General features: G+C 39.8%; 4 protein-coding genes and 1 long non-coding RNA gene across 22 annotated transcripts; 4 read left to right on the top strand and 1 right to left on the bottom strand.

Annotated features, from left to right (window-relative positions):
- Positions 1-3,373: 3,373 nt before the first annotated feature.
- On the top strand, positions 3,374-9,475 carry LOC112285672 (sphingoid long-chain bases kinase 1). 8 transcript variants are annotated; one of them, XM_024526670.3, is made up of 10 exons: positions 3,374-3,538; positions 4,331-4,723; positions 4,957-5,180; positions 5,531-5,887; positions 6,259-6,352; positions 6,515-6,552; positions 7,165-7,311; positions 7,526-7,625; positions 8,048-8,829; positions 9,005-9,475. In XM_024526670.3, exons 2-10 carry the CDS (start codon positions 4,480-4,482, stop codon positions 9,158-9,160), a joined length of 2,142 nt encoding a protein of 713 aa, XP_024382438.1. In that variant the 5' UTR covers positions 3,374-3,538; positions 4,331-4,479; the 3' UTR covers positions 9,161-9,475. The 8 variants fall into 8 exon arrangements, with proteins under 8 accessions (XP_024382438.1, XP_090106112.1, XP_024382429.1 ...); XM_090249986.1 differs by having other exon boundaries at positions 3,378-3,538; positions 4,350-4,723; XM_024526661.3 differs by having other exon boundaries at positions 3,385-3,538; positions 4,350-4,723; positions 4,957-5,192.
- A 1,912-nt stretch (positions 9,476-11,387) lies between these two features.
- On the bottom strand, positions 11,388-13,510 carry LOC112285697 (uncharacterized). 9 transcript variants are annotated; one of them, XR_002970789.3, is made up of 5 exons: positions 13,243-13,510; positions 12,423-12,571; positions 12,066-12,145; positions 11,800-11,954; positions 11,388-11,661 (listed from the first exon to the last, which is right to left on the bottom strand). XR_002970789.3 is itself a non-coding variant. In XM_073533762.2 (4 exons), exons 2-4 carry the CDS (start codon positions 12,540-12,542, stop codon positions 11,879-11,881), a joined length of 276 nt encoding a protein of 91 aa, XP_073389863.1. In that variant the 5' UTR covers positions 12,543-12,571; positions 13,243-13,448; the 3' UTR covers positions 11,388-11,878. The 9 variants fall into 9 exon arrangements, 2 of the variants coding, with proteins under 2 accessions (XP_073389863.1, XP_090106098.1); XR_002970786.3 differs by having other exon boundaries at positions 13,081-13,426; XR_002970798.3 differs by having other exon boundaries at positions 12,423-12,587; positions 13,243-13,416.
- A 1,787-nt stretch (positions 13,511-15,297) lies between these two features.
- On the top strand, positions 15,298-16,516 carry LOC112292355 (uncharacterized). Of its 3 annotated transcripts, none has more exons than XM_090249951.1 (2): positions 15,298-15,854; positions 16,152-16,516. In XM_090249951.1, exons 1-2 carry the CDS (start codon positions 15,642-15,644, stop codon positions 16,284-16,286), a joined length of 348 nt encoding a protein of 115 aa, XP_090106077.1. In that variant the 5' UTR covers positions 15,298-15,641; the 3' UTR covers positions 16,287-16,516. The 3 variants fall into 3 exon arrangements, with proteins under 3 accessions (XP_090106077.1, XP_090106076.1, XP_024396494.3); XM_090249950.1 differs by having other exon boundaries at positions 15,310-15,717; XM_024540726.3 differs by having other exon boundaries at positions 15,497-15,840; positions 16,152-16,353.
- A 131-nt stretch (positions 16,517-16,647) lies between these two features.
- On the top strand, positions 16,648-18,053 carry LOC149989868 (protein MALE DISCOVERER 2-like). The gene is given in 2 exon segments (XM_090249949.1): positions 16,648-17,674; positions 17,676-18,053. Coding segments are annotated over 2 exon segments (1,245 nt in total). The 5' UTR covers positions 16,648-16,793; the 3' UTR covers positions 18,040-18,053.
- Positions 18,054-18,902: 849 nt separating this feature from the next.
- LOC149989867 (uncharacterized) lies at positions 18,903-19,393 on the top strand. The gene is made up of 2 exons (XR_016502691.1): positions 18,903-19,010; positions 19,218-19,393. It is a non-coding gene; the product is annotated as an uncharacterized LOC149989867 (long non-coding RNA).
- Positions 19,394-19,737: the final 344 nt, after the last annotated feature.

Here is a 19,737-nt window from a genome sequence, read left to right as displayed (position 1 = left end):
CACCGCACGCTCCCACCTCGCAGAGTCCACATTCCTGTGGCCCACGCACTTGGCCAATAGACTGCGCTTCGAGGTGCGTGAAGAGGAATGGGGCCACGTCGCTGTGGCAAACAAGGGCCCAGTGCGAGAAGAAGTCGCCGGATGATGCCGATAATATTGTAGATAGAATGGGACCTAGTGGCCACACAGGGACGACGACGACGACGACGACCGACGGACGGAGGAAGCCAAGCCCGTGGCCACGGTGGCCCGCCGGCGCCGAAGAGCACGGGTGTCCCCATGATCACAACCTGCGTACCCTTGGTTACCGCCAGATGTCCACCCGCTGTCGTCTTCGCTGCCAGGTGTCCTTCCGCACCTTGGCTCATACGTCTCCTTTTCGCTTCCTGTCTCTTTTTTTTCTGTCTCTTTCTCTTTATCGATTCTCTTTCGGTTTCGTTGCTTTTCTTTCTACTGTTCGATGCTTGTCTTCTTTTTCTTTTTCCTTTTGCCTATTCGGCCCCGTTCACACCGGCTTTTTATGCTCCTTGCCAAATGGACTTCCGTTGCTTACTCCCGCTGCATGATGCTGCTTTTTTTTCTTTTTCTTTTTGTGATATCATGGAAGTCAAAAGTTTTGAAATTCAGTGCTTGTAAACACCCCAAACTGTTAAAAAAAAATTAAAATTGGTGTATGTGTGTTTCATGTATAATGGTTACTTTTATGTGTGTTCAATTACGTCATTAAACTTTACAATTGTTAATTTGTGTACATTCATCAATGATTTATTTTGGTTATTGCAGCCCTTTTATAGTATTTTATTTAAGCTTTTCCAGAGCGAATCTTAGATATCAGAAGTTTTAATAATCATTTGTCTTTTTCTTTTTTTTCTTATATTTAATGCATTAGTCGTTTCAAAGGAAATTTATCTTCCCGGATTCAAGATAATATATATATATATATATATATATATATATATATATTTGTTACTGTTTTCGATACTGTGAAATTTTATAGTTTTTTCTTTAACAAAATGAAATGTCTTATTTAATTTTGGTTTAAAATTTGAAACTTAATACACACTTTTGATTTTGAAATTAAATTCTAATTAATATTCCTATTATGACCTGTGAGAAAATCTGTGTTACATGAAGTGTTATAAAATGGTTCGTTGAACTAAAATAATCCACTAACTTGGAACACAAAAGTTTCTGAATAGTTTTTGATAAGACGTAATTATTGACTTTTTATGATTCTACCTTCCTGACAATGTTTTAGTATACAATATTTTGCAATCTTAAAATTAAAATGTTATTTTTTCTCAAGTATATTTTTGATATTACTGCATACACAATTAGAAATTGACATATTTATTCAATCAAATGTTTTTAAATAAGTAATAATTTGAAGGATATTCTATAAAACTGAATGACTTGTATTGATTATTACTGAAATCCATTTAAAACGAGATTGGTTTACTTTCTAAAATTTAAATATAATCCTTTTAACAAATCAAAGGGCTAATTTCCCACAAGAGGTAATTTTAAGCACATGCATATAGATGATAAAATATCCAAAATTTTATAATTATAAACATGTCTATATATGTTGATGTTTTTAGGCACTAAAATTTATGTGAGAACAAAAGACGTAAAAGAAGCCTATAGAAAATAGCCTACAAAGACTTCTTGTGGTGCCATAAGAAAAATGCGCATTTTTGAAAAGATTTATTGTAGGACTTTTTTATGTGACTACTCCCTCATCTTTACTTGATGAAAATACTTTGAAAAATTGACTTGGGTACGAATATATATATATATATATATATATAATGTCAAACTTTAGAAGACTATAAGTGTACAAATTCAAGTAACAAAAGAAAAAAAGAAGTAATTCCAATCCTAAACAAACAATTCCTTTTATATTTATTGATAAGAAGTACAAAAGGTGAACCTTGTCAATACTTGGTTAAAAGGTAGTTAAAATGCTTTGTATTATTGCACCTGAATTGATCTTTATATCAAAATTATTCTATGATAGAATAGTCATTTGAAGAGTATATTATCATTTATTTATTTATTTATTTATTTATTTATATTTACTTATATTTTTCTTGTGCAACTAAATAATCAAAAACATGGATATTTATTTTATAATATTTATATTTTATTTGTTCCAATGCCAGGTCTGAACATGACTCTACATAATTATATAACAATAAATTAACATAAAAAATATATTTTCAAAAAAAATTATAATACAGTATTTATTTATTTAGGTGTTATTATAAATAAAGGAAATTCTTAATGCAACAACACAAGAATATTTCTCATGTTGTTTTATATGGATTTTAAAAAATAATAATATTTTGAAATAAATCAATTCATATGAAAAACAATCACATATAATTTATTTTTTAAATATATATTTTAAAAAAATTTAAAAGCATTTTCTGTTCGTAATCTTAGTATGACAGCTTTGATTATTATTTTTGATCGTCTTGAAACGAGCCTTTTTGTTTAAATAGTTGCAAAAATCACAACTTAATATGATAAATCGTTCACAATTTGAATTATTAACATTTACAAAATAATCTCACACATTTATCTTCCTGTTATTTACTTATATAAGTTATTGTGTGTTAATGTTTACATATGAATACATAGATGCATTTTTTAAAAAAAATTAAACAATATATTTTTACCATGAAATTTAAATTTATGATTCAATTTAGCAAAAATACACGTTCTTGAATATGTAAATTATATGAATTATGATGCAAGTGGTTTTACAAAAACCAATAATTTTATTTTAAAATGTGATTAAGTATCAAATATATCTAATATTAACACACATGTTGTATATTAAATATATTATTATCTATGTTTATGCATTAATCTAAAGAACATTAGATCTCTTCATGCATCCAAAAATTGTTAGCCAATTCCTTCCTCAATAAAGAGAATAAAAGGGGAAGTGGGTGTCTACCTAGCAATTCTCTAAATACATTGTGTGTTATTCACCATGCAATTGATACATAATAATATTTTATTTCAACTTCCTTATTTTTATACTGTTTGTTTTATTTTATTTAATAAAAAGCCCTCTAAAACTCAATTCTCACATATTCCATAAATATTTAGTGCCCATCGCTTCAACAAATTTATTTCTCATCGCTCCGCATTCATCCATGCAGACGAATGAACGGGGCGTCCCAGAGAATGACCTCGTACATCCACATCCACGAACGAATGAGCGGACGGTGGGAGGAGAATCAACAGACATCTAGGAAGATGAATGAAGAATGCCATGAGACGAGAGGATGATTATCGTACATCCATCACGGCGGGTGTTTGAAACTCCTCAAAGATGCTGCTGCCCCATTGCCGCCATTGCAGCCCCGTTGCTGTGCCCATCGCCATCGCCACCGCCACCGCGGAATCGCCAACCCCCCCCCCTCCCCGCTGCATCGTCTTCTTCCTTGCCGACCGTATTCTCCTCCTGCTCCCGTCAGTTGGTGGCTTCTCCCTGCGCATCCTCGTCACTCGCTGCGATCAAGTGAGTCTACATCGCTCGTTTCTCCTGCGCATTTCTGTGTACCGACTTATCGCTCTTGTTTCTCGCCCATGTTTGCGCATAATGTACCCTCTGTTTGTCTCCGATTCATTCGTTTCTGCACGTCGAGTTCTGCTGCTTCTGCTTCTTTTTCTTTTTCTCCCGCTGCTTTTACTACATTTTCTTCGGTTTCACTTCTACCATCAAATGCATTTAGTTAGTGTTTCCTTCTCCTGTAGTGCTCTGCTGTTTTTAGGGTTCTAGGATGCTCTTCTTCTCTGCATTCAGGATTTAGGGTATTCTTACGCACGATTGGAGTTTCGCCTGTCTAGACGTGAATATGACCGTTTTGCTGCAATTAAGTGTTGCTCCTGCGTCTGTGGTAAGGCAGGGGGGTGTTCTGACTTCGTAGTTGAAGTGCCAAAAAATTCCTCTCGACTCCTAGCTTGAATGTAATCGAGATAGGGATTCGGCAGAAGTAGGCTTGGTCATCTGATCCTTGAGGCATTGGCTTGATTCGTTTTATGTCCCTGTGCTGCCAAGTGTGAAGTTGGGTTTCGTGAGTGCTATTGAGATAGAAAAAGAACATGAATTTCTCCTGAGGACGATGCTTGTTCATGCTGGCTGGCTTGCTGGCTTGGCCTAAATTCAATGTAGTCTAGAAATGAGGACGGATGCGGTCCCAACTGTAATGGTGCCTTTTGACTCAGTTCACGAGGGACTTTAGTTTGGTTGGACATATATCATGGAGTTGCTGTGGCCCTCAGATGTGTGGAATTAATTTGGCCGCATCAGTTTGCTGTGCGCCCTGCAGGTCAACACATTGAATGGCCTCTACTGAAGGCATCCGTTCAGGGTTCATGTCATAGGAGAGGGCCTTATCAACTAGAACAATGCTTAGTTCATTTTGCAGAATACTTGTGTTTTTGCAATAATGCGCAGAAATGCGGGCTCCTTGGGTGAAACTTGGTGCATTGTCCCGTAAAATAAATCCTTTAGGAACATCAAATCAAAATCAGGTAGTGGTAGATATAACTCGGAACAGTCATGAGAACAGCAATGGACATGGACTTGGAGCACATTCAGTTCCAGTTGCGCTTGGGGAGACATCTACACGATCTCCAGGGTGGAGCTTTCGAAGACACAAACAGAATGGGAGTCGATCCCCGAGTTCCTGTGGGTCAGCTGGTAAATCCTTTTTGCTGCTCTTGTATAGTGGGATATGTGACGAAAGGTTCTGTGTAGCCTGTGTCATACATGCTTGAGACACATAATTGTAGAGAACATTTTGAGTATCTTCTAGAATTACAAATGACATCTTCTGATAGAGTCTGTCATAACTTCACGTTATAGAGGATTTGAAGAGGGGTGTTTTCAACTCGTTCTCCATAATCATGGTAAACGTGATTTACCTGCTACAGGCACCAACGGTTCAAGCTCTCTGAAATGCAAAGAAGTACGGATTGATGTTGGAGTAGATGAGGGCTCGGACCTTTTGGGAGAGATTGCCATGCTTGGTAACTTAACTCCTTTAATTACAGGACTGTCGTCAAGGTTGGCTCCGCCTGGCGAAGTTTCGGCAAGATTGACGACGAAGACTTTTTACTGGGGCCTTCGTCATATTCAACTCGATGACATAGTTGCGGTTAGTACGAAGGTTTTCTTTAATGCCAACTTCTTCCTCTTCTTCTTCTTTTTTACTATGAAAATCTAAAATTTAAAATCACGCACAGTTTTTACCATGATTGTGGAGTACGAGTTGAAGCGAAAAGTGCCTGTGATCGTGCAGACTGGTTCTTGTAGTTACGTGGCTCCATTGTTCCAAATTTCTTTCGTGTAGAGGTGATCTTTTTGAGACTATTAAGTTAGACAATGAAGAGATGGCCCAGTGTTTCTCCTTTTGAAATATTGCGTCTTATGTCCGTCTGCCTGGAAAAATCGTGTTTTTCTTTATGAACAGCTGTATTGATAGATGAAGGTGGAATGCCCTGATAGGTGTCATGTCACAATGGCAGTGAGCGCTTTACCATACATTCGTATCCTCTTATGCATACACGGTGGGTGCCTAGTTGCCTTGGCGAGCATCGCAGACGCCGGAATGACTTGCACTTTGCAGCACCAAGTCAAGAAGAAGCTGCTAATTGGGTCAATGCCTTCGCCAATTACTGTCATGTGAATTTCAACAAACTACCTGCAAAGGAGCAGAAAGGAGCTTCTGTAAAAGAGGAGGTTGTCATGAAAGTGCCAATAAAATGCAAGCCCGGACCTGTCATGCTTGTTGTCCTCAATCCCCGTTCCGGAAAAGGGAAGGCCAGCAAGGTGTTCCGGACAAAAGTGCTGCCAATCTTAGAGGTACCAGCGTTGTCCACTTTTTTAACTTGACTTCTTGCACTACCGTTAATGAGGGATTGTTTTAGTGTTTTACACTGAGGAGGCTTTTGAAGATCCTTACGAAGACACTATAATATCATTCACGTGTCAATTTTGGATCAATATGTCTTTCAACTGTTACTGGAATTTGGTTTTCATGGTTTGGATTCAGCTCTTGGTGGTCGTCAGTTGTACCTCTCATATTTGACCATTATTTGGGTGGTTTCAGCACGGCTCTGCTCTAGCATCTGTGAAAAGAATTGAATACTCATATGGGAATGGGTGATGATTTAATCGTCAGTGGAGACCCAGTATGTTCGTTGCTTAGAGCTGAGGTTCCCAATTTTGGGCAGTTGGCAGGGTGCACCCTTACAGTGGTGGAGACAACACATGCTCGTCATGCCCAAGAGCTAGCAGCTAGCATTAATCTTACGGAGTGTGCCGACGGTACTATTATTCATTCTACACTAAAATCGCACGGGTAGTTGTAGAGAATTTATTTGGTTCTCAACCAACTTTTATTTGCTGTGTTTGGCTTTTAGCGAGTTCTACTGGAGCTCCGGAAGGTTAATCAGATTGTCGTACTAATGGATCAAACTTATAATGCAGGCATCGTTTGTGTGGGCGGTGATGGTATACTAAATGAGGTATTTCAGTTTGTGTCTTTTGATACTAGACAAAACCATTCCAGTACCTATTCGAAGTAGTTGTTTTCGGCAAAGTTGAGTAACATGAAGTTAGTCAACGCTTTCTGTGGGATCATGCGCGTGTGCGAGTTGATAGAATCCCTTTCCTGCGAAGCTTCCATCCCTGTCCTCCCTTGCGAGGATAGAAGAGAGCTGAACAATTTCATAATATCAAACTAGATAGTGTATCTTGTCTTTAATGCCATGAAATTGAACTTCAATGGACCCCTCTAGGTAACTAATATGAGATGGTGATTGTTTGCGAAACGGGTGTAGCCAGTTAGGTTGAATGAGTACCACATGCAGAGTTATTGTTGAATTCAGGATAATATTCACTTACAGATGTCTTTGTATTCTTCAATACTATGAGGTTCATTAAGGGCGAACAACTGCCAGGTTTGGATAGGATGTAGCTGTATTACAATATAAAGCTGCTTTACAACAGTGTCAGTTCCGATTCCCTGGTGATCAGTCAAGGTAATTGGTTGGTCAGTCGAGTATTCACCTTGTGGGATGAAGTTTGTTTTCATTTTTTGAAACAGAAATGAATTTACTGAACGACACGATGTGCAGGTCCTGAATGGATTGCTAAGCAGAGATGACGCAGAAGCTGCTAGAGCCATTCCACTGGGCATTATTCCGGCAGGCTCTGACAACTCGCTTGTGTGGACTGTTTTTGGCATTCGCGACCCTACTGCTGCTGCAGTTGCAATCGTCAAGGTAAATCGTGTTGCCTGCATTTTAAAAACTCTATCTAAAAAAGTAGTAAGATTATAAACTTGTATATGATACAACTTGAAGCACAGTTCGCATCATGTATTTTCCATTGAAGCTTACCCAACTTGTTGCACTTCAAATGGATCCGACATGTTGTAGGAGAGCACCTAATCATTGTTTTGAACGAAGTTGACTTCGGAATGTGGTTATTTCGCAGGGAGGCACAATTACGACTGATGTGATTGGAGTGGAGTGTCATAAGACTGATGACGTGCATTTGGGTCTTACAGTGGCTTACTACGGTTTTATGAGTGATGGTAAGTGTCGTATGCAAGGAAAATATTTCATCACCAGAATCATGTTGGTTTAAGTCGTCTGTTTGCAATCATCTGAGATCAAATTTTCTGGGTTGTGCATGTTCTAGTTTTGTAATGCGCAGCTACAGCAACGCCCCTGGAAACAAATTTGCTTAGAAAGAGTGTATAACTTAAGATAAATGATGAAGCGATCTCTTATTTCTGTAGGACCTGCTAGACCTGTATCAAGTTTTTGTTATGGAGGTGAGCTGGTTTCACGGACGTTTTTAATATCACTTTTTAAGTGAAAGATTAGTACAATCCGTGCAACAGAGAAGATTCAGGATTTAGGAGTAATCATGGCGTCGTGGTGTTTTTAATCATGCACTTTGTAAGCGTGAACCTTAAGTAGTCGTTTTCTTGAACTTTTGGCTTTTGTGCAGTGCTTGAATTATCCGCCAAATACCAGCGCCGATGTGGGCCGCTGCGTTACTTTGTGGCAGGGTTTCTGAGATTACTTTGCCTATCTCATTATCAATGTGAAGTACATTATCTTCCCGTGCCTCCAGACCTAGAATCAGTGCATGTTGACCATGTGGTGAAGAGCGTTGATTCCGTTGCCCAGGAAACTGGATCCTTGGTTATGTGTCCCGGACTTACAATGCCAAATAGGTTGAACGGTGACAGTGTAGGTGGTATCGTAGAAGCTAATATGGAGCCGTCTGATTACATACGTGGTTTGAGTGATAAAGAAAAATGCAATTCCTACTGCAGAATGTATCCTGCTGAGGATGCAGTTACAGTCAATACTGCAACTCCGGCCTCATGGGCACGCACAAGGTCCAAGACAAGGAGTCGGTCCTTTGGACTTAATGCAATGGGACCTGAATCTGTATCTAGGCCAGTACAGACTGCTCGTCATGTGTCTACAGATGGTTCTTTGGACAATGAAGGGTATGGGGCTAAGACAAGAAGGTGGTTTTTAGATGAAGAAGATAAGTGGGAGAGTCGTAGTGGAACATATTTGGGGGTGATCATGTGCAATCATGAGTGCAAAACAGTCCAATGCATGAAGACTCAATCTTTAGCTCCTCGTGCAGAGCATGATGACGGAGTGGTCCATTTGCTCTTAGTACGGAACGTTGGCCGTTTGCAGTTGATGCGTTTTTTCCTATTAATGCAGTTTGGGCGCCATCTTTCTCTCCCTTTTGTGGAGTATAGTAAGGTGAGGACGGCCGTCCATTTTGATGCAACCTCTGTCACTCGCTAATTTTACACCATCTTGTTGGCTAAAGTGATTTATGTAGTATGATGCTGATATTATAGGTCGAGCTTTCTGTCTGGATTTCGGGTCACTGTCAGAAAAGTTATGATCATGAACATATCATTGTTGCTAACAGGCTAGGGCAGTTTGGCTAAAACCAGCTCCTGGAGCCCATCATTGCTGCGGCGTTGATGGTGAGCTACTGACTCTGGATGGACCCATCACAACTCGAGTGCAACCTCATTCATGTCAATTAATTGGGAAGCGGCAACGGGCATTAGCACTGCATTGAATCAACTGATATTTTGAGAGGATAAAAGGGTTCGTTTCGTGCCATTGTGATAAGGTATTGATGTGTAAATAGAAAGAATAAGGTGTTTAGATGTAGGAGGCTTTACAGGTTTCTCAGATGGTTTTAGAATTCATTCTCAATATGTAGATATTTTTCATTTTTACTTTGACAGTCATGAGAGCTTGAGGAGTTTATGAAACGTTAGAGTTAGTACAAATAATGGTGGGGATGGGCCACTCTGACTTCAATGGTTTTAGTGGATTATGTACACTCCTTGACTTGGATTATGTATTTTCTTGATACCCATTCTTTTCATTTTGAGTTGCAAAATAAGGTGTTCCCAATGGATGGACTTCTCTTGCTCATGTCGATGGTATCTTATCAGAGTTTGAATATCTCGTCCATTAGTGAGCTTCAACCTATGAGTAACTTCTGTTCTGTGGTCTCTTCATAACCAGGTTTTGCGGGGATTTACAGTTGTCTAGTTATGGGCTTAGCAACTTTTAATGAATGTTCAGTTTTACGTGTATTTTTTTAGTTGCCTGTCTATCGTCTTATAATTCGCCAAGTACGTTTCGTATGGAAGCTTTGGTTAGAATGTGATGGTTTTTTAATTAAATATTTTGCACACCTCAGAAAGTGTAGTCAATCTCCGCTAGTTTCAGTAAGAAGTCGAATTGTGCTGAAAGGCCCAAGGGTTCTACTGCGTTGGGATTTGTCAATTGAGGGTGACGGTTGAAAATATGTGCAGCAGTTTGCAGCTGTCCATCCGATTGATTTGGTGATGACGTATGTGCTGGGATAATTTTGTGTTTGACCAATTCTGATGTAAAGTTTTCGTTTCAAGAATTTGCAGCAAAAGCTGCAACAATGTTCAGCATGAAATTGCCGAACCTAACGTGGCTGTAATGTGGATTTCATTGCAAGCACTACTCTCGTGCAGATTTCTTGGTATCAATATTGCTTCAGTCTTCAAAACAAAGTGCCGAAGGACTAAAAATTCATATCGAAAGACATCTTCAGTATTGAGGAAATTCTTCGGTAAGTGCATGAAGTAACCGTGAAGCCAATATTGCGCGTACATACCAAACGTCGAATAAATGCTTGAGGATATACCCTTCGGAGGATCGCAGATTAACACCATTATTATTTCCTCAATTTCAAGCCCTTGATAATGAATAGGTGGAATAGGAAATTCAGCCGATTTGCGTAGATGATCATTTATGATCACTTGGAATCATCGATTGAATTTTTCTAAGTCTTCAGAATAAAAACCCCTATTACCTGTCATATTTATTACTGTTGATGGATATGCTAGACGCTCGCATCCATAGGAAATTGATCTCCGTGAAGCGTGCATTCACGTGCATGGTCAATTATTCATTCACGGGGTTGCTGGCAGATTCTCTCTTCAGCAGGTAAGAAGAAAGACTACAAATCCTCTAGAAAACGCATTTTCCAAATTTCAACCCAATAGAACCTCATATCACTCAACCCATCTTACTGAAATGAATCCAGCTTGACGGACTTTTAAATACATGTCGCATAGTAAACTACAATGGCTGATCTAAACTTGCGATAAGTGCTTCATAAACAGCATCATCAAGCATTCGTGACAAACATTTACATAGTTACATATAAATATTAACCAGAATCATGCAACCACTGACTTCGACAGAGCAGAGACCGCACAGGTGCATAACTTCACGGGGTTCATGTTCTTAATATAATGATACTCTTGCTGGTAGTTCCTAGCTGCGCTCTTCTGCGATTCCAAGCCTTCTCAATAACAGAAACGAAGATAGGAATCGGTTCTGATGAAAATAGGTGTCTAGTCCTTATATTGTTAATTTACCAGCTACACGAGCGAGACATTTAACCTCTTACCACCATCTCATCTATATCAATCAACACCAACTATTAAAAACACATACCTGTGTTCACTCGCCTATCATGTGGAGCGATCCCCTATTTTGGTGAAAATAGGCCTATCGGATACGCATCTGCTAAAATTGTATACAAAGTATTGTACGCTAGTGCTGTTCCCTACAACTAGAAACTGATGAAGTAGATAGTCATACAAAAGGGAGTGTTGCGTGAAAAGATCCTACCACAAAGTGTGGAGACAACACGCAGTGGAGAGCATGGATAAAAGCGAGCCTGAACGAGTGCAATAGTCTCAATGCGCACAAAATAGACACACACTGTAACAAAATTGAGAAGCGGCTTTCCTACAATTCAAAAGGTTCAATAAAAAGTTTCCACAACAAATTGTTGCACGTGGCACATTACATTGGACTAGAATACTACAGGCCACAAAAATAATAATCACTGACAATCGAAATTGTATGTTCTAAACTTCAGCAGCATGTCTTTCATCGTACCACAGTAAATGAAAAAAATATGTCCAACATAGCGATCTAATCTCTTCAGTTTCAACAAGTTCTCTATCCCGAAGTTCCTACGGAATTAGCGGAACTTTTGAAGGTGGATTTGACGACCTACATTAGATACAACTTAATGCGTCAGAGAAAACGCAACTGGTTGATCTACATCTTTAAGAGGCAAATTTTAGCGAACGGTGATTACGTAAGGAAACATTAATGCAAATCAAGTTCCAAGGAATTCTTCCCACGTACCTTGAAGGAGCTGTTGTTCGACCAAGTTCTGAAAATGGCAGAAAAACATGAAAAGAGAAAAGGTCCAACATCCGCACTACTATCTTCGCCCTTTAGGGACAAGCTTCCCGTTCTTATCTTCTTCTAGGAAGAAAAACGGTTCTGTTGGTTCTTCCCTGTTGAAGAAACATGCACATGATTCAGAGATTAAGCCTCAGAATGTTAACAGAAAATCAACCTAGAACTTCGAAAAGAAAAAAACTCTTGGTTTGTTTTTAGAGACATACCCTGGTTTTGATTTGTAGCATCTCCAAAATAATATAGCTGGCCCAGGAAGATTTTTCCTAGGATCTCCTTCAAATAACGCCTGGCAGAGAGACATTCAAGCAAAAAAGTCAGACGAAGTGTGAAAGACTCATAATTGCTGAACAAGATCGTAGTTATGCAATGCGGTGCAATGCGAGCCAGAAAGAGTTGCCTTAGTTTTCAAACCATGCCGTAAGGATGCCGGAAGTGTAGAATGATTAGAGGCGAAAGCTACTCTTAAGTTCTATGTAAAAGAAAAGAATCGAAATTTTCACGAACGAAGAATGCCAAAAACACTATTCGTAGAAGACGAAGTCGTGACATGATCTGCATTGAACCTGAACAAAATCTTCCAAGCGATCGTTGCACCGGTGAGGACGAGGTCCACGATCCCCCACAACTGTGGATTTTTCCTCCATCGTTGACTTTAATTTCTCCAGCTCTTGGGCTCGCTCCATAGCTCACTAGAATGAAGTGTGGCACCTTCCTACAAGCCAGGGATTCTACTAGACTATCAGCTCACAAAAATCAAGTTTGGGTTGAGAGGACACTGGGGAACGACAAGGTGACGAGGCAGAAACTCTAAAGAGGTGTGGCCCTCGCGCCTGCAAACCTGGCTGACGAAGGATCACCGTTGAATCATGAGACTCACAAAAGAACCATTACGCCGATGTAAACCATCTCTAAACCCTAAAACCACGTGCAACTTTTATGTACAATGTTTTCAAGGTTGAGTGCAACAGGACATTCTCTAGTTCCACGTAACTAACTCTTCCATGCAAAACCACAAAACGACACCCCAAACCAGCGGCCTCTGCTGCACCGGAGAGGATTCCCCTGCAGCCTCTCCAGGATAGGTATTCTAAACAGTGGCTTACAACCCAATCCCTGCAAGTGAACTAATCGTGGCGCCATTGTCCGAATTTGAGCAACTCACTCACAAGTATCTTCAACCCGAAAATTCATTGCAAAGCGAGTTGGTCAGAGGTTGCCAACCCTTAACTAGTACTCGAGTACAAGCGACGGAGAATTGAGGGGCTGCGAACTCCCAACAATAGATGGAGACGATGCCAAGCAAACAGTGCAAGTGAGGAGAGGCGCGGGGGAAGTCGAGAACAGAGCTGACGCGTATCCAAAAGGCGAATGCATAAAACTCACAGCGTAAGTGAAGTGGGTAGAAAGCTGAAGAGACGTCGTGAGCTGGATCGCAACAAGCAAGTAACCGGGGGTTGTGGACTTGCAAGAAGAAACCGAGGAATCACTGGCGAATGAATGAATGTCACGCCGCTGAAGCCACAGCATGCGCACCCTCCACTCCGAATCTTCCCGGCAGTGCACATTTACTGTGCAATTGCGCGAATTCGAGGCGACGCCATGTAATTTCTTCACAATCGGTGCGAGGACCCAACAGCAGCGTGAGCGTGCCACCGTCTCGAAAGGATTAGGGTTTCGTCAACGTAGATGAATATTTTGGTTCCGGGCATTCATCTTAGCTCGGTAAAGTTGTAAATGGTGAGCCGTAGGTTTTGTTTATAAACATGTTTTTATCATAGTTCAAAATCATGTTAGATGGGTATTCCTTGTACACATTGCATTTGCAAAAGTGATTGATGTGATGAAAAAAATTAATAGATTTTTTAAAAACATATATTTAGACACAAAAATTGTAATATAAGAAGGTTACCTTCTTGGTGTCAATTATAATAAATATGGTATATATATATATATATATATATATATACTCGTAGATTCTAACTCGACTCTTTAAATAGAGATAAGATATATCTATATATTCATGCTTATACTATCTATCTCTCCAAAGGACATAATTTTAACTTCACCATCTTACAATGTTAGAATACCTATTTAATTTTTTCTAATCCAAACTTAAGTAAACTTGTCAAAATATTATCTTATTTTTACTATAATTTTTATAAAAAAAATTATACCATTGCAAAAAGTAAATAAAATAAAAATAAATATCAATAGAATAAATAAATAAATAAGATCAAAATAAAATCAAAGCCATAACCTAATTCTTAGAATTTATTTTCTCTTAAGTTACTTGCTCTAATTAATGTGTCCCATGCCTCTTTAAAAAGGTGTGCTATTTTAGCAGACTAAATATTTACAACTCAAAATGTATGCTGTAGAAAAACTAGCATATTGTGTTAAAACCAACATAAAAATGTGTCCAACGGATCAGATGTCTACTAATATATATATATATATATATATATGTATACTCAAATACATGTTGAACATATTTTAAATGCACAAGAATTTATTTCATGATATTCAAAATCATTAACCTATTATGGCACTTGACTTTTAAAAATTATATAATATATTTGAAATAATAAGTAATTTTTTCTCTTTTAAATATTTTTTACCTTTTCATAGAAAATTATCAGTTTATATATTTGCTTAGTTTTAAAATTATATGTATTTTATGTTATTTAAAACAAGACTATACATTGTATACAAAACAAACTATTAAAACAATACCACATTATAATCTCACAATATTAATTTACATTTAGAATATACTTTTATAAATAATTTAAAATAATAGAAAAATATTTTAAATAAATGTTTCACTGAGAAAGAGAATTTTTATTTATTTAAGAGTTTCATCTATACATGGTTTGTGAGAATTACATGCATGTATTCTTATTTTAAAAAATAAATTAAACTAAATTTTAGATAAAAATATCCCATATAATTCTTCTTGTAATTCTATGCCATGAAGAAACACAACATTAAAAAATGCACACCTTTGCATACATATATGAACTCATTAATACATTGGTTCAAAACTAGAAACAAATGAGATTCAAACTTCTCTACTACCAATACAATATTGACTTAGACAATAAAATTCAAAATCTCAAAAAAAAAAAAAAAAAAAAAAATACACAAAATACAAACTTACATTTTTTTTTTTACAAAGAACCACCTTACTCTCATTTATCAACAATGTTTTGAAATAAGTCCAATTTTAAACCCTATAAATAAATAAAAAATAAAAATCCTAAAATACACCCCCCCCCCTTCGAAGAAATGCATATCAACAAGAGAAAAGAAATTGTGGATCCACAGCCGAATCGTGATTCTCGCTGACGTGGCCATCGTGACTGCGGCGTCGTGCTCTCCTCCCCCTGGGAGTTCAAATTTACTTCTCCCCCCCCCCTCCCTCGCAACGATGCGCGGAGCCAACGAGGCGAAATGGCGAGGGGAGGAGGAGAAGGAGGTGTGGAGGGGGAGGTCTGGCGGTGGCGATGGCGATGGATCCACACTCAAGCAGAGGACGAAGAGGCGATCGGAGTAGAACGAGGGGAGGAGAAGGTACTGCCGAGGTAGAAAATGGCTACTTGCCCGGCTCCTCCTCCTCGCCATAGCCACATCCAAAGGGGTCTAATCTGCAGCTTTTTTGCGAGGTCCTCGTCCCACGGGCCGCCCTCCAATGGCCTTGGTGCTGATGGCTCCCTGCGCGCGGTCCTCGCTCTTTTCGGTTCAGTCGTCGTTGTCGTCGTCAACGACCCTCCTCGTCCCGCATGGCTGCCATGCAATTCTGCTGCCACTCATGCCCAAGCTGCAACAACCGTCGCAGCGCTCGCCGCCACTTCATGGGTGCCCCCTCGTTGTCCGTAGGATCTCTTTTTTCTGCGGGTATAGCTGCTGCGTCTTCTTGGTGGAGGTTCTTTTTCTCCACCTCCTTCCCGTCCAGGAAGGATATCCGCGCGATCATTGAAGGTGTGATGACTTGGGTGGGTCTTGAATTTGCCGTATGTGACATGATGGCTGAGTGAGCGTCCGTTAGCTGTAGGCCTGTGCCTCTGGCTTTCGGAGACTTGATTGATTGCGTGATTGTGTAGAGATGGTCTATTTCAGTTTCGTTGTTAGATTTGCAACTTTATGTGTTTTTTCCCCTCATTACGTGGAGATTCATGAAAATACGCGATCCTAGATAGAAGAATCAGGACTGGCGGTTTTTGGCTGGTGATTCGTGTAACTCACTGAGAGTCCATTGAGCTGCCGCATGATAATGTGTTCCTCTTGTGTAGGGTTTTGTGATTCGCCGGCCGAGCTCATCCGTGAAGCTGCTTCATTACATTTCCCTTGGTAATTATTGTTCGAGAGAACTTAGCCTAGATAAACGAGGGAGGAGCAATCGTGGTATGTGTTCAAGTGGGCGTTAAGGGGGCAATCAAGGAATAGCTTTTGTAATATAGGATGTGAGCTGGAATTCCGAGAATGGGCCGCTGAATGTCATGGAGTTGTGCGAATTGAGGAGGGAGGTGCGTGAGGCGCAAGCTTTGCTTGTTTTTGTTTTTTGTTTTTGTGTGGGCCCAACCCTGCACTCAGTGTTCTGGTGGGGTCTCGTTGGTAATTGAAGCCACAGTCGAACATCGATTGGTGTCCTCCGAAATGCGACGCTTGTGTTCTGTGCAAGGGCATGAATCAAGTAGCTAGGGTGACTTAGGTTATGCAGTCTTGAAGCATGAGGAGCCACTTTGTAACATTTGGGAGACTGGGAGAGTCAAAGGGGTGGAGAGGCAGGAAAACGAAGTTTAGACCAGGGTTATGGAAGAAGTAGGGCTTTACAAATTGAAGAAGATGAAAGCTTCAAAGGCACAGTGGGGATACTCGTTGGTTAATACGTTTTCGGGGTTTGAGCATCTGGTCGCGTATTACAGAGGGCGAGAATGAACACCATTCATGACCGCCGGTTGGGCGTTGGTTTTGGGTGTCATGTTATGAGGAGGCTTCTGCTACAAGGATCTCCCAATGTGTTGTCCACTCCCACGCCAACAAGTTCTCAGAAACTGAGCAAGGGCGTGATCTACCTTGTAGGTTTTGGTTTAGCTCTTGTTCTGGTTATCGCAATTTCGATATCAACAATCGCCTATTACTGTTACAAGAGACGATCCACGGCTGTGAGCCCGTGGAAGCAAGGAATGAGTGGGCAGCTGCAGCGCATGTTTGACACTGAGGCTTCTCTCCTTAGAAGAGAGGAAGTCGAGGTGGCTTGCGAGGACTTTAGCAACATCATAGGTTCGTCTTTGGATAATATCGTGTACAAAGGAACTCTCTCCAATGGAACAGAGATCGCTGCCACGAGCATGCGTGTTTCTGTGGAGAACTGGAGCTCACAGAAGGAGTTGTCTTTCCGCCGGAAAGTTGAGGCGCTTGAGAGGATGAAACATCCTTACTTGGTTAACCTTGTTGGATACTGCTCTGAAGAAGAGCCGTTCACTCGGATTCTTGTCTTCGAATATGCCAGCAACGGAACTCTGCGTGATCATCTTCACAACAAGGAGAGTGAGCATTTGGACTGGGCCACCCGCATGCGCATCATCATGGGGACAGCTTACGGGCTGTCGTACATGCACCACGAGCTTGTCCCACCTGCGAGCCACCTCGATTTGGACTCGAATTCCATCTTCTTGACTGATGACTACGCTGCGAAGGTTGCGAATTTCGAAGTGTCGAAGATGTCATTAGCCAGAAACGAACGTCAAAAGCACAGTTGGTTGGCTCCTAGGGTAGTTGGTTATGATGATTCTGAGGGCTCGGATCGCCAGTCCTGATTTTGAGAGCAACATATACAGCTTTGGTATTCGGTTGCTTGAGGTCATTAGTGGAGGCGTTCCTCACAGTGAACTAACAGGAAATCTCGTGGACTGGGCAAATGAATATCTGAGCGATCCCAAGATGATGTGGTATATGGTTGACCCTTCTCTTAAATTGTACAACCACGATGACCTGGTTGCGCTCTGCAAGATTATCCAACTGTGCCTCGCATCCAAGAATCGAAGGCCATCCATGCGGAAGATTACGAACATGCTAACAGAGGTCCTGAAATTATCTCCGGAGATGGTTGGTCCAAAATCGACGGCCTTATTATGGGCAGCGCTTGAGCTTCAAGATGATAATCCCGAGTCACAGTGAATTGAGAACTCCCTTCGAACTGAACATCTGTATTTTGTTTAGACGTTTTGGGGCTCTCACTTGTACAGTAGTGTTCACAATGCCTTATTTCCAAGTCCGAGCAGCTAGATGGATTTTTTCGTGAGGTAGGTTTGTAGGAATTGAAATAGGTGAGGGGCAAGAGCATTTGCTCTAATATCAGGTTCAACCTTGTACTAAGGAACATACATTGCCAGACTTCACAGCCGACAGTGGTGTACATATTCAAGTTCACACAGATTTTGTCCTTTCTTGCCATCTGGTGTGGAGAGGAAATATATACTTCTGTTTGATGATGATTTCCCGGCCAGAGCACATACCCTTACTAATGTACCAGAGAAATACATGGTTGCATTCGTTTCTAACGCTTGAAGCAGCACTCGAGTGAAACGTATGCTGCATGAGGCTAGTGTCGATCCTACTGTTACTCGAAAACATGATGATCAACTTGATAAATTGAGCCCATGTTGCAGAGTGAAGATATTCTAATGCACACACCGGCCAAGCAGTGATTTATCAAAGATTTATCCCAGACTTCAGTAACTCACGTAAGGAGCCTCTACACTGGTGGAATCCACTGGGTCCTATGCTTCTAACCTCTCCATTGCTTCACCCGTTCCGTTCGCAGTAGAAAGTCGTGCTTAAGGAGGAGGCACTCTCGTAAGAAGAGCTTTTGCTCACATTCCAAGTCTGTCCACCTTGGCCTCTCTTCAGCCACTCGACCCTCAACAGTAGTTCCACTGTGACCACCAGATGCATCAACGAGTCGCTTCTGCAGACTTGGAGTTCAACAGCAGCTTCCAGCAGGAGGAGTACGACCCAATTTGCAGGCTGCAAATCTGCACCGACAGAAGGCACATTTCTGCACATTGCCCACTTGGGATTCCATGCACCGGGGATTGCATTCTAGATTATTGCAGCTGTCGGCATTGATATCGACCATCCATGCAGAGGTAGCCACTGTTACACCGCCGCTGCTTTTTTGCAATTGGGTTCACGTAATGGTGCATGGTTCAAGATTGGTATGAATATTCAGACTTCCCTTTAAGTTACAGCTTGGATTGATTTTTTGCAATTGCAACTATGTGGCCAATGGTTGCATCATGCAGGTTGGTTATATAAAACTGTGACGTTGTTTTTCTTTTTTCTTTTTTTGGCAGAAAATGGAGTTTAGACGATGCTTTTGATTAGTTTGAAGAATAATTATATAGCATCTTAAATTAGAGCAAAGAGGGAGAACATTTAAAATTCTATACACATTAAATGTAAAATATCATTTTATGGATTTTATCTACTTTTTCAATATTCAAATATGGATTTTTGAAAATATAGGCAATATTGCATAGTAATATTTAAGTGGTGACATGTGATGAAAAATAGTGATGGATTTAAATATTTTTCTGAAAAAATATTTAAAAATTTGCATTATATTTGCATTTTATATTTGCATTATATATTTGCATTTTTATATCTTTGTTTCGAACTTTGCAGCCTTTTTTTTAATGTTCAGTGTAATATCTCTATATCAAAAAATATAGATATATAACCCACAATTTAATGTGAAATAAGTTTAAAAAGTGTTTGTCACTTATTTATGAATTTTTAAATATTTTTTCAGAAAAATATGTAAAATTTAGTATATTTACAAGGTTTATAAATTTTAATTATTGATGTTATTGA

This window comes from Physcomitrium patens, chromosome 1, assembly GCF_059467195.1.
Source record: "Physcomitrium patens ecotype Gransden chromosome 1, ASM5946719v1, whole genome shotgun sequence".
NCBI classification, from domain to species: domain Eukaryota; kingdom Viridiplantae; phylum Streptophyta; class Bryopsida; order Funariales; family Funariaceae; genus Physcomitrium; species Physcomitrium patens.
The sequence above is the reverse complement of the archived record's forward strand: the minus strand, read 5'-3'. Positions and strand labels throughout refer to the sequence as shown.